The sequence below is a fragment of the Micromesistius poutassou genome (assembly GCF_964030765.1).
Source record: "Micromesistius poutassou genome assembly, chromosome: 2".
NCBI classification, from domain to species: domain Eukaryota; kingdom Metazoa; phylum Chordata; class Actinopteri; order Gadiformes; family Gadidae; genus Micromesistius; species Micromesistius poutassou.
Window position 1 is genome coordinate 10,941,256 of NC_140272.1, and position 13,885 is coordinate 10,955,140.

The 13,885-nt window shown below is 41.7% G+C and overlaps 1 protein-coding gene and 1 long non-coding RNA gene across 2 annotated transcripts; both read right to left on the minus strand.

Moving 5' to 3' along the window:
- Nucleotides 1-2,832: 2,832 nt before the first annotated feature.
- LOC311338545 lies at nt 2,833-5,385 on the minus strand. Its single transcript, XR_014633162.1, has 3 exons — nt 5,316-5,385; nt 4,115-4,191; nt 2,833-3,010 (listed from the first exon to the last, which is right to left on the minus strand). It is a non-coding gene; the product is annotated as an uncharacterized lncRNA (long non-coding RNA).
- A 4,101-nt stretch (nt 5,386-9,486) lies between these two features.
- On the minus strand, nt 9,487-13,504 carry lsm3 (LSM3 homolog, U6 small nuclear RNA and mRNA degradation associated). Its single transcript, XM_084464887.1, has 4 exons — nt 13,467-13,504; nt 12,534-12,644; nt 12,026-12,121; nt 9,487-10,101 (listed from the first exon to the last, which is right to left on the minus strand). Exons 1-4 carry the CDS (start codon nt 13,485-13,487, stop codon nt 10,021-10,023), a joined length of 309 nt encoding a protein of 102 aa, XP_084321013.1. The 5' UTR covers nt 13,488-13,504; the 3' UTR covers nt 9,487-10,020.
- Between the last annotated feature and the right edge of the window lie 381 nt (nt 13,505-13,885).

Sequence of the window (13,885 nt, forward strand, 5' to 3'; positions counted from 1 at the left end):
ATGGAGAAGGGTGTACTAGTATAATGTAGTGTTTATGCTATCCCTTATTCTTTGTACATATTCCATAATTACCCCAAAGTAGCTCTGTACATTCCTGCAACTAGAGTCTGATACAATACAAAATTAACACTAGGGATTTGTACATTAAGGGGAAAATGGCACTCCCTGCCTTTGAGGGCAAAATAGCAGTGCAGTTCCTCACATCCTCGAATCATCCACAAAATGGCACTGTAATGCCATGAAAGTTTATTTACATTTTATGAAATACGTGTATTGTCACATTTTTGTTTGACACATTGAATTGCTTTTTCAAAAAAGACCCCTTGTATGTTGTTTTCTTACTTTTCAAAGATCCCATGACTGCAGACCGCAGTATCTATTACCATTTTAATAAAGACAACTATGTAAACTATTTATAAAGCATTTAATGGAAATGATTTTTGCATAAAACAGCACAAGTACAGTATAATGGTGCAATGTGCAATCAATACATATGCCTACAAAAACCATTCAAGGCAGTACACCTGTAAAATTGGCTGTGCGTTAAGATAGTAGAGAATACTTCAGTATTTTGATATTCAAACAGAACTGTTTCCAAAGACCTATAAAACCATCCCTGAGCAATAATGCATTCAAAAACCATTCAAGACAGTCATGCTGAAATGCACAGACGTTAACTAGAGTTCATTGAACATTGCTTGAAATATATTGAACTAAACATAGCTTGAGCTATGTTATAAGTACACCTGTAAAATTGGCTGTAAAAATACATAAGTATTGCGATATTCACACAGAACTGTTTCCTAAGACCTATAAAATCATCTCTGAGCAATAATGCATGCAACAGGGCAAGCATTCTGCAAACATCAGAAAACTAAACAATGTCCATTACCCAGATGTTGCTGTCTAAGACTTTATTGAATTCTGACCTAAACTCTGGGAACTTGTCAAAACTATCTGACAGTTCCAACACACATCCACATGTGTGACCAATGGGTCTTCTGGAGAAGTCTGACATTTTTGTAAAGACAACCTGGATTTTGCTACAAATTATTACATCGCTGCCTGTAGTAAAACGCAGAAATTTTCCAAGACGTTCGTCATCTGATTCTCTTAGGTACCGTCTCAGGTGGTTTACCACCACCTCCTGCTGCTTTGCGGTGGTGACCTGTTCAAATTCCAGGAGGCCTTGGACTCTCCTGGGAGTGGGTTTGATTGCCTCATAGTGTGCCCGCAGCTCATCAATGCCGATCATTCCCTTTGTCACCTCTTTCCAGCAGTCCATAACGTATCTTGGTTTTTGAATGAGATCTTTATGGGCGATTTCCTCCAAGATCTGTGGCAGTGTGTGGGCGTTGACAGCCTTTCTGCACTCGTATGCCTCCAGCACATCCATGAGGTCATTGTAATCCACCTTTGAGAAATCCTCAAGTGCTGCTTTGAGGATGACCTTGTCCTGAGAACTGACATAGTTCAGGAAACTATCCAGGATGTCACAGCACACACATCCATGAAAGAAGTCCTCCATCAGAGGAAGAGCTAATTTTATAGGCAAGTACTGACAGGTGTAAAAACCTGACAGCAAAATTCTGCCAATGGCCTGCCAGGTCTCGCGGTTAAAGTCGTGCCTAATAAACGGAACTTTTACTGTTGTTCCAACAGTACAGCGATCATAGAATTCTTCCCAAAAGGCGCAGTAAACATCTCTGACAACCCCTTCACCAATCCCCTTTTCCACACTGTTGTCTGGAAGAATTCTCCTAAAAACGAATTGTTGCGTGAGCACAGCAGGATCCATGAACTCCTTAATCAACTCGTTCAGGCAATTACCATGGTGTATTTCTATTATTCTGGTAGCACTGGCTTGTGATGTGGTGGCAGGTGGTTGTGCATCGTGGGATACAGGCGATGGTTGTGCTGAAGAGGCATCGTGGGATACAGGCGACGGTTGTGCTGAAGAGGCATCGTGGGATACAGGCGATGGTTGTGCTGAAGAGGCATCGTGGGATACAGGCGACGGTTGTGCTGAAGAGGCATCGTGGGATACAGGCGATGGTTGTGCTGAAGAGGCATCGTGGGATACAGGCGATGGTTGTGCTGAAGAGGCATCGTGGGATACAGGCGACGGTTGTGCTGAAGAGGCATCGTGGGATACAGGCGATGGTTGTGCTGAAGAGGCATCGTGGGATACAGGCGATGGTTGTGCTGAAGAGGCATCGTGGGATACAGGCGACGGTTGTGCTGAAGAGGCATCGTGGGATACTGTGGAGAGCAGTTCGTCAGGTGGAGCGTCCATCACTAGAAATGAGGAGGAAGAACCCGGTGATGGCTGCAGCTCAAACACAAACTCAAAGGGCTCTGTGTCATCATCATCACCATCAATGTCACCACCCGGACTTCCTGGACCAAAGGTCACTTCCTCATCCTCATCCTCATCCTCATCCTCAATTGCAATTACCTTAGCGGTAGTTGCAATGTAAAATCGCAAACGAGCCATGCACAAAGTGTCGTAGATAAACCCAACAGTAAGATCCTTTTGCACAGGGTTTTGTTTGTAGTCCCTGAGTTCAAAGTTAAACCCCGATTCATGTCCTTTTGATGACATTCCATCTGGAAAGAAGAGCTTCTTTCCTCTTTGTAGAACCTCATTCATGCCACATTCCACTCCAATAGGTACCATTCTGGTCCCGCCTCCCTGCCTTGCTCTGATTTGCTTCATTTTTCCTCCCTCACAGTGCAACCATCCAATTTCAATTTTTCGGTGGCTTGCCATACGCCTCTTATTTGAAGTAGGTGCTGATGTACCACCTGGTTCTGCATTTTGTTTTCTGTTTTCCTCAGCTTTTCTTTCATTTTGCTTGTTCCTGAGTTTTTCAAAAAGACCAATTTTGTGCTTCTGAAGAGCAGTCCCAGTTCTGCAAAAATTCCTCAGAGCTAGACGATCCCCGAATGATGAAAGGTACTTTGCCAGGTCATCGTCTTCCATCAACGGGATTATGTCTTTGTCAATCTGTAAAATCACAAACAAAATCGAATGTAAGTTGTTTTTCTCTTACAATAAAATATGGTGTGTGTGTGTGTGTGTGTGTGTGTGTGTGTGTGCGTGTGTGCGTGTGTGTGTGTGTGTGTGTGTGTGTGTGTGTGTGTGTGTGTGTGTGTGTGTGTGTGTGTGTGTAATTGAATTGATAGGTTCCAATTTCTATAACTCCTGGAAGCTGAAAATTTGACAACACCAGAAAAATGAGACTGTTTCAATTTCAAGTAGTTAGTGTGTAGCATGTGTAATGTAATACCAGTATAGATGTATTTTCCTGTCGACAACTCATTAAAGCCATTAATGTATAAAAAGTTGGCAACAAAAGTGAGGACACCTCAGAGTGAAAAGGTTCTTATCAAACTGTGCATAAAATATATACACTACACCCATGGACTTGACATTCAAAGGTGATGATTGCCCAAACACATCCCTACTTTTTGTTTTGACATGATAGATCTCTGACATTGGTAACTTAGTGGTTATCAACTTGTTCATAACGCAGCCCATAAAATGAATACTATTTACCCATACCCATTTTCTAATGGAATCCCCCACCAACTCCCTGATGTTGACATCACTGGGCTGTTGAAAAGTTACACATCTGCTCTCCTCCTCCTTCCACATACAATGGATGCACCACACATGCTCAAATTAGTATCAAATACCTATACACACTTGCTCAGTCCAACAAGGCAGTGGTGGTCAACATAATGGTGTTAACTTTAGTCTTCATCAAGATGTATAACTGGGCAAATTATATTTTAGTAGTAGCACATGTCAGGGATGTGCAACCACAGCTAATGCCACTATTGTATGGATTAAATGTTGTTTTTAGTGGATTGTCTATGAACCATATTAATTGCTTTACATTAATTGCCAATTACTAATTAATTTATGAGCATTAGCTGTGGTTGTACCACCTGACGTCTGAGCCAAAAAAAACATCATTGACCAAACTACACGTGTAATAAAAAGTGTTCTAAGGCATCAACCCCCATTTAGTGTTTACATTACCGTACATGTACACATTCATATCCAGAAAAGCACAACCTGACATTTGTCATCTGAACACTTTACCTTGTCCTCTTCCAAGTGTTGTATTTCATGTTCTGGGGCTCTTCTCTGACGTAAGAAATCTGACACACTGAGACAGCCTAGAAAAGAGATGGCATATGCTGTAATTAACAAGGACAGAATGAAATTTCATTGTCAAAAAGTGCAGTGATATTCTGTTGAACTCAAACCCTTCACCTGGAGTACACTCGTCCTATGTGTAGTGTCCCCCCCCCCCTCTACGGTTTTGTGCAACATAACTTTAGGAATTGCATTAAGGCAACACATTTATGTTTACTACAGGGGATCTAGTAGGCGCATTTCCTTGCACTGCTGCTATAACTCTTATATTATTACAATGTTAGGTCTATTTTAATTGTCCATATATTTATACTAGTACTGTTATTATTATCACTATGCTTACTTTTTGTACTGTAGCCTACATATTTATTGCTGGTGACTAGAAAGTAATCTTGCACTGTTGCACTGTGGAGTTTTTTTTATTTACTATGCTTACATTTTACATTTTGTACTGTACATATTTATTTCACTAGAATTTAATCTTGCACTGTTGCACTGTTGGACTTATTTGCACTACCAACTTGACACACACCTCATACTGGATCACAGTACCAATCCTCAGTAGCCTACATTCATGCACATCTTATCCATAGTAGGCTATTTTACTGCTCCCTTAGTCATGTTGATTTGTTGATTTGCTTTGTATTTCCTGTTTACATTGTATTGTATGTCCATTCATGCTCAACGTGTGGCAATTTACGTCCGTATTTTGTACGTACGTTCTATCCGGTGGTGTCTTCAGCTGCTGGGACCTTGAATTTCCCCTTGGGGATCAATAAAGTATCTATCTATCTATCTATCTATCTATCTAGTGAGAAGTGTTAGGCGCTAGCCAGGCTAGTGCTGTGTAGCACTATGTAAATGTCTGGCGTGCGGTAGGCTACCTTGCATTATATTATTAAACGCATTTCCAAAGCCAAGTAGTTTTACATGTCCAAACGACGTAGGCTACTGCGGCCAAGTTGTCTGGTTGAACTCCACGAAGCAGTCACAGGCTAAGTTAGCCACACGGCACAAACTAGCCGAATAGTTGTGGCTAGCCAAACAACACCCGCGGCATCATCTAACCGCACTCCCACTCGCCTCATATAGGGTACTGCTTGAGTATCACAGAATGCAGCATAAACATGTATTATCTACCCACCTGCCGCAGCCATGGCTCCCCGGTTCCTCCAGTCGAACCACCAAGCGGAATGCGTGTGTCTCTCTGCCACTCCGTCTCAGCCATTGACATCTACTGGCCGCCAGTGTGTTACTGCCGTGGAGGGTTGCATTCTACAGATTTCTGACTTTTTTTCTCGAAAGTTTTGACTTTTTTCTCGAAAATTTCGACTTTTTTTCTCGAAAATTTTGACTTTTTTCCTCAAAACTTTTGACTTTTTTTCTCGAAAATTTCGACTTTTTAAAATTTCGACTTTTTTTCTCGAAAATTTTGACTTTTTTCTCGAAAATTTTGACTTTTTTTCTCAGAGATTTAGAATTAATATATTACTCCGGCCCTAATGCTCTTCCGTAGCTTGGTTCCCTCCCGCGTCGGTGTAGAAAGTAAATTGCGCCGGGCGCAAGATAGGGCCCTTCTTCTGTTTGGCGCACATGGCTAATTTGCATACGCGCACAGGACTGTCGGAATGGGAACGCGTCGGACTGGCAGCATGTAACCATAACAACGGCTAACGTGTAACGGTAACGGTGGTCCCGTTAAAATAATGTCTATGAATCAGCTCAAGCCTAACATTATCTACAATCGTTGTTCTGGAACCAAAGATATGGATCTACAACTTGTAGGCCTATTTAATAAGCCTAAATTGTTCTGTGCTGTGTCCTGATTGGCTGAAGAGAAATAGCCACATCGTCGCGTTCTAAAACTGGACCTGGCGATTTGACATGTTCAATCTTTGGCGACTCCTTTAATCGTCTTTTAATCTTTAATCGTCCTCAGGGCTGCCAACTTTTGGGTTTTGGCCGGAGTGAGATTCTGTAGAATCTTGTAATGCATACCTTTATAGCAGGGTCTATAGGCTTTATAGCAGGGTCCCCGATCGGGGTTGTTGACGGTGGCGGGGAGTGTTGGATTGCGGGCGATCGGGATTGTTGAGGAGGGGGGGGGTACTATACTATAGGCCTACTATAACACAGACTCATACACGCAGATTCATGCCCACGCAGGTGAGGGGATGCAGTAGGCCTATTAATGCTGTCGCATACATGTCGCATGTTCACAAACACAAGTCCATGTGAGTCACTCATATCCTTCGGCTCAATGAACATACATGTTACATAACTTACATATGTAAGCAGGCACACACACACACACACACATATAAATACATACAGTTAATACCCACAGATAGGCAGGAAAGTACACATGCACACACAAACACACACAGGCATGCATGCAAAACCGACCCATTAATATATATACACACACACACACACACACACACACACACTTTAGTTGTACTGGGCATGTCCCAGTGTCCACCAGCAGATAACTCAAGTTCAAGTTTATTATAGCCATTTCAACAATATAAAAAATACAGTTGATAGGAATGTGTTTTGGTATGCTCACATGTATCAGACAGCAACAATAACAACACAACATAACAAGACAAAAAGCCAAATGGCACATACAATAACAAGGAGTACAACACTTAACGCACATAAAAAACACACAATGCATGATTCACAGAGAATTGCAGCAGTAAAGTACAGTAGTGCAAAAAGTGCAAAGTGAGGTAGACCATAAGTGCTTAGTGCATGTTCAGGTGGCGTATAGCTTGTAGGTACTATCCCTAAAGCGTGATGTTCTACTTGTGATGCTTCTGTACCTCTTCTTTGCTGGTAAGAGTGTGAATAAGTGGTGTGCTGGATGAGAGGGGTCAGAGATGATGTTTCCAGCTTTCCTAGAAATTCTGGTCTCATAGTGTGAGGCTATGGTAGGCAGACTACAGCCAATATAATAATCCAATCCACCCGATATAATATATTAGTAATACTATGATTCATAATTAGAGACGTCAATTTAAGGAGATATACAGTACATTGAGAGGACCCTGATTCAGCATTCATGCCATATTGGCTCAATATGGATGGTAATCGTAGAGTGAATACAAATTGTAGTTTTCTTGTTAATCGTAGTTTGGAAAGCACAAAATGCACTCAATACCTTTGTAGGATGTGTGTAATGATTTGGGTTGGGATGTTTAATAAAAGCATACACAAATGCATGGAATTATGCAAAAACACGCAGACAGGTGCAGGATAAACGTGCACACAAAGGACAGAATGTCAGAGTCTGTTGTTTGGTAGTTATAGCAGCAGAGTAGTCAGTGTGTATACGCATCACAAAATGTTCTTATTATATCCGAAAAATCGAAGGAAACTGCTGATATCGTTATTCTGAGAAATTACCGACATCAAACCCACAATAAGACAAGACCTGTATGTAAATCCAAATAAATGGTGGGAGCTGCACTATAATAATTTCTAAACCAAACAAATCTGAAATCTGAAAGGCCAGTGCAGAATCTTTGTGTATATACAGCCGTTTCCACTGCAGGAACGTTACACTGGGAACTGGGAACCTTTGGAGGAACGTTTCCGCAGCAGGAACCAGGTTCTGAATTAAGTTCCGGGGACTTTATTATTATTTGCCCACCAAAAAAGTCCCAGCTCAAGGGGTAGGACTTTCCATGAAAAATCACCTGAATTTGCAGGTCTTCACACCACAATGGAAACTTACAAGGGACTGAATGAACCTTTAAGTGCATTAAAATGTAGTTCCTGCGACTAAAATCTCAGGGTCAAAACCTTGGCTCCCATCTTTGGTAGTGTGGAGCTAACACACTCACGTTCAACTCACTTGTGTGTGTAGTGCCGTATTGCTTTTTTACGCCATTAGGTGCCGCCAAAGAGAATGACACGAAGATCTTCAAGATCACCACTAGAAGTTGTCAATACAATTGATTTAATTTGTTTCCAAGCTTCGATAAACATTGTTATATCATATGGAGTCTTCTACTGGTGGACACTGGTAGCTGACCAGCAGAACACGAATGTTGTGCAGCCCTGAGCTGTCCAACTGGAGGAATTGGAACAGCTGAATCCACTGAGATAACAGAGTCTCAGAGGGAGGTGTGAACGACCTCATATTCACATCTCCTAGAAGAGGGTGACAGGTGTGCATTAAACATGACATAATGCAGGAGCAACAGAACTTTGTGATTGGCTGAAAGCGGTTCTGTCGACCGCGAGACCACATACTTGCTGCATTCTCGGGGAATACAAGTGCATGGTAGAGGTGTGAAATAAGACCCATGTTTATCATGAGGCTGAGAGAGAAATGTTTGAACGACACCTGCCATGTGAGGTGTATATTCGGGTTGCTGAAATAAAGACACATAGCATATTAAGACATGTAAGGAATAAGTCCTACATATGTAGCTGCACCGAGACTATTGTTATATGTTGTTACCATACATCTTAGCACAATGCTGACTAGTGACAAACCTCTTTATATTTTAAGTTTCTACAAAAACAGACACAATATGTACATTATTAATGCTGGGCTAGAGCCTCAAAAACGGCCAGACCAGAGTCTGGTGGTTGGTTTCACTGGCTGAAATCGACACTAACTTTCATGCAAAACAGTCAAATTAACCACATGGGTTTATGCAGCGGCCTCTTGACTCTGAACCAGACGGTGCGTGCTCTTAATATAAGGTTCACACTGCCATCTGGTGGTGATCTGGCAGAGGTCAGATGGAGATTTTAAAAGGTGTGAAAGCCCTCTGGCTGTCTTTGTGTGGTGTTGTGGAGCTGCACAATTGTTGTTTGCTCCTCCCTGTCGTTCTCTACTCTCAGGTTGTTCCTGGTGGTGTGGAGCTGCACCATCAGCTGGCGGTAGATATAAGGCTCAGCAGTCTGCCCATGGCTCTCCCCCTCTCCAGACACAATTTGACTTGTTACACCATTATTTTTGGTTAACCTCTGTTTATCCATAAATGATGATTACTTTTGCATTTAGACCTTGGTGTGTCTCCATATTTGTTGTGGCCAAGAGCCGGGCAGTGTTGAGTGAATCAGCTGGCCAGTTGATGCATTCTATGATTAGGTTGGTAGGTTGATCCATCATACATCATGTTACTAGAGGGTAGATTTAGAAAAAATGCCTTGTAATGGCTAATCAACATCACACCTGGCAATAAGATGCGGTCAACCTTAACATTTATTTACATGCTACCAAGGTAACCAAGTTTTGGAAGTCAGTTTGGTTGAAGGAGGAGACAAACTGGAAACAGGCAATTCAATTTTTTCAAAATTATTTGTTTACTCAAGTGCAAAATCAGAAAATGGCATAACATAAAAACGTTACATCAACATTTTTACTCAACTAAATTGTTTAATCTTGAAATAACTTCTCAAAGGAATATTCAGAAATCATGCACTTTTGGTTAACAGAGTCAATATGGGAATCCCTCATGTAATTAAGATCTTAACATTGTTTGCTACAGGCTAACGAAGGCTTACCAAGCCTAACTGAGGATAACTAAAGGCATCGGTCAGCACTACGCTTGGTTCGTTGTGACAGATGACGGCAGCAGAAACTGGAAATTAATTAACGAGTTAACGAGTGATTTGGCATCACTGACTAATAAAAAAACACATTAAGAATACCTATTCTTCGGAACGCAAGACATGATTTAAACTGCCCTAAAATTTTAAAAAACATAACAAAACCAAGTTGACATGTTTTGCTTCCTCTCCCCCGTGGTAGAGATAACCCTGCCTCAACAGTCTTCTACTGGTTAGGTTAGCAAGGTCACGACCCCCCAGCCAGGAAGTGGCTGTTAGCCCACCCTGAGGGGCGGAGCTACAAGAACCACACCGTCTCCTCTGACAAACAGCATGGGGATGTTCCTCTTGGTGGACTACAGCAGAGACGGGAGCAGAAGGAAAACCACATCAATAACCTATGTCATGTTAGTCAGGAGAACATCACACTATGTTTTATGTTTTTATAAATAAATGTAATCACTCACTTACACTCAGTGGGCATTTCAGATGAAACTCTGCTTTTACAGGGCTAATAAACCTACGAACCATCCCAGTGGACTTACCAACCAGTAGTTTGATCTATCCATTGATCATACATCTGAGTGGATTCAGACACTTTTGAAATACAGTAGCTTGTGATGCCTCATTGAATGAGGCATCCCCCCCCCCCACACCCCTCACTTATATATATATATTGTACGTTTTTATATATATATATATATATATATATATATATATATACACACACAGTTGTTAGTGACTGCACTTGTTTCTATGAACATCCTTACTGTACCGACAGCGATACTGTACCAACAGCGATATATTGTTTCTCTTTCTTCTGACAAATGTACTTATTGTAAGTCGCTTTGAATAAAAGCGTCTGCTAAATGCCCTAAATGTAAATATGCCCTAAATGTAGAATGGGAACCCATTAAAGGGGTAGTTCAGGATTTTGGACATCGGGTCTCATTTCCAAGTGAGCCAGTGTGTTATTTATCATTGGAGACCGTTTAACACTTTTCATTCAGTCCTTCTAGTTGCAGAAATCGCTGGTGCTAGGCTAGCGCAACTCAAGGGGAACTGCTAGCCTGCCAATAAAACAGTTTTACCCACTCCAAAGTACACCCGATGCAAACCAATTATAATGCCCGACTATCAATGTAAATGTCTGTGTTGATAGAATAATATTAGAAATGAAACAATGTCTGGGTCAAGAACATGTGTTTGCTGTACGGTGTTTGCAGATTAATTGATTTAAAAGTACAACTTATCACTGTATCAGCTGTTCTTTCCCAAATCATTTAACCAATCATTTACCCTAAAACTAGATTTTGTTTTGGAAGCCTGGAATATACTTTGCTCGAATGTATTATTGTTATTATTTTAATGCATGGCATAGCTTACTATACTTCATTCATGTTCATTCATGCAGCCCTATGGAAAAAAAAATGTTTCCACAATCCACACGTTATTTCTATGCAGTTTCACACGTATGAATAATTTTTGACATAATATTTAACATGCAAGTGTAGTGGTGCCTGGTTGCTGCGGGGGAAGATCAGCTTTGCGCCGGGTGCAAACTAGCAACGACACATGCGTCGGTGTAGAAAGTCAATTGCGCCGGGCGCAAGATAGGGCCCTTCTTCTGTTTGGCGCACATGGCTAATTTGCATACGTGCACAGGACTGTCGGAATGGGAACATGTCGGACTGGCAGCATTACGGGGGAGCGATTACAGGCTGGCGGAGTTACATTTAAAAATCGCGTTCAAGTAAAAATAAATAAGAAAAGCTGAATCAATTTGTGGCGCTCGTTGTTCAATCTGTGGCGCAGCGCCACACATTGGACTATGTGTGGGAAATACTGACAGGGATTATAAACTAAATGCAATGCAAGGGTAAGTTTATTTCTAACACTATTCTATCAACACAGACATTTACATCGATAGTCGGGCATTATAATTGGTTTGCCTCGGGAGTGGGTAAAACTGTTTTTATTGGCAGGCTAGCAGTTCCCCCTCGACTTGCGCTAGCCTAGCACCAGCGATTTCTGCAACTAGAAGGACTGAATGAAAAGTGTTGAAAACGGTCTCCAATGATAAATAACACACTGGCTCACTTGGAAATGAGACCCGAAATCCTGAACTATCCCTTTAAGCAGGATAAATAGTAAACCACACTGGCCCTATCCATCCACCAACCCCTATTGGAAAACTACACGTTTCTGTACGTTGTTACTTGTATGTCCTTTGTACAGGCCCTCTTATGTCCCTTACCAGGAATAAACCAGCGCTAGTACCTTGTACAGCTCCTCGTACGTCTCCTCGTCTATCTCCACCGTGGTCACCGTCTCCTCTACGGCCCCCAGGATCATGTTCAGGTGCTGGTCGTATGCCTAGAACCGCAACACACACACACACACACACACACACACACACACACACACACACACACACACACACACACACACACACACACACACACACACACACACACACACACACACACACACACACACACACACTTGAGCTGGGAGAATGGGAGCTCAGGCATAGACCACACTAGGCCCAGTTAGGAGTGGGCTCGTGGTCAGGGAATTGGGGTGGAGTAAGCAATTTGGTGTGAAAATATGTATATGTATTATAATATTGTAACCCTAAACCTTATTTTCCAAACTGGGCTCTGGCACATAAATGTAGCAAATGCACAGGTTGGGCTTGTTCTTTTGGGCACGATCTAAGCTCTTCAATGGATTAATGAGTAAACAATGGGTCAATAACAAAGAAAATATTTTTGTGCACGCTCACATGCAGTCTGCCGCGGAGCTCCCGATCGTTCCTCATCTTGACGTAGATCCTCTCGTCCAGACTGAGCCTGATCAGATCAAGGGGCTCCTCCACCGTGTTGGTGGTCTGTTGCTGTGACACACACACACACACACACACACACACGTTGTGATACTTGGCTTAAAGTAAAAGTAGCTTGATATTAGAAGTGACAGTATGTTCTTGTATTATACACTATAAACACTACAATTGCATAGTGTATTTTATACTGTATTGCATGCAGTCAGTAGTCAGTATATTAAAAAAATGAAACTAGCTCCATATGTGCCTCATGTACTCATGCGGTCACCGTTACCACGGAGGATGGCTGGCGTAGAAACTGGTATTTGTAACCACCTTCCAATATCGAATAGTTTGAAAGTGCATGCATCCTCTGCATTGTTAAGTGTTTCAACTAAAGTAGTTCGGTCCCTAGTCCACCGCGGAGGTGAGACTGTGACCACATAACGTGTATTCTATGTCCACATTTTGGGCTCGGTAGAACCAGGAGATCACTACTATTACAGGGAAACGGACAACAAGCACAGCGCTAGTAATATATAGCGCTGTGCTTGGCGCAGGCCCCCTCTCCCTCGCATTTGCTTGGCGCGATATACATACATTTAGACAAGTTTATAACATTGATAAAGTTTGCCTTAGCATAATGCTAAGAAGATGCACCACAACAAAACGAATCACGAGCGGTGTCACTACTACATGCTACATCGGTTGCTACATAATGCTAACGGAGGAAGTCCTGTTATTCGCGTTAGAAGACTACAAATGGGAAGTAGTCCAACCGACCAGTGTGTCTCACTTCAGTTCATATTAATAGTATGTTAATTGAGAATTATTAACTTTGAATATGCTGTAAAATGTTTGCGATATAAAGTGTGTAAAGGTGCAAACACTCACAGGTTCGACTTCATCCGCCATTTCTACCACGTGACTCGAGAGACAGCAGGTTGCCAGAACCGTCAGATATACGTATTCTAATGTACCTTGAAGCCCACACACTCGTTTTATTCAGCAATGGTTTTTTCGATTTAGGTTTTCTCCTAACGCATTAATCTATTAACATTTTTGTAATTTAGCTTTATATGACCTATTAAATTGCAAACTATTATAAATAAATCGAACTGTTCATATATGGACAATGATATACCTACTTAATGAATCAACTTCGATCACCAAAGAAAGTGTATTAAACGATTGTTGATAATTAAATATGAAATTTATTCATTTGAGAGATGTTTTGGTATAAATCTGACTGCACGGGATGATGCAGCCTATAGAGCGGAGGATCTGGCCCTTACCTGGCAACTTGGATTGAA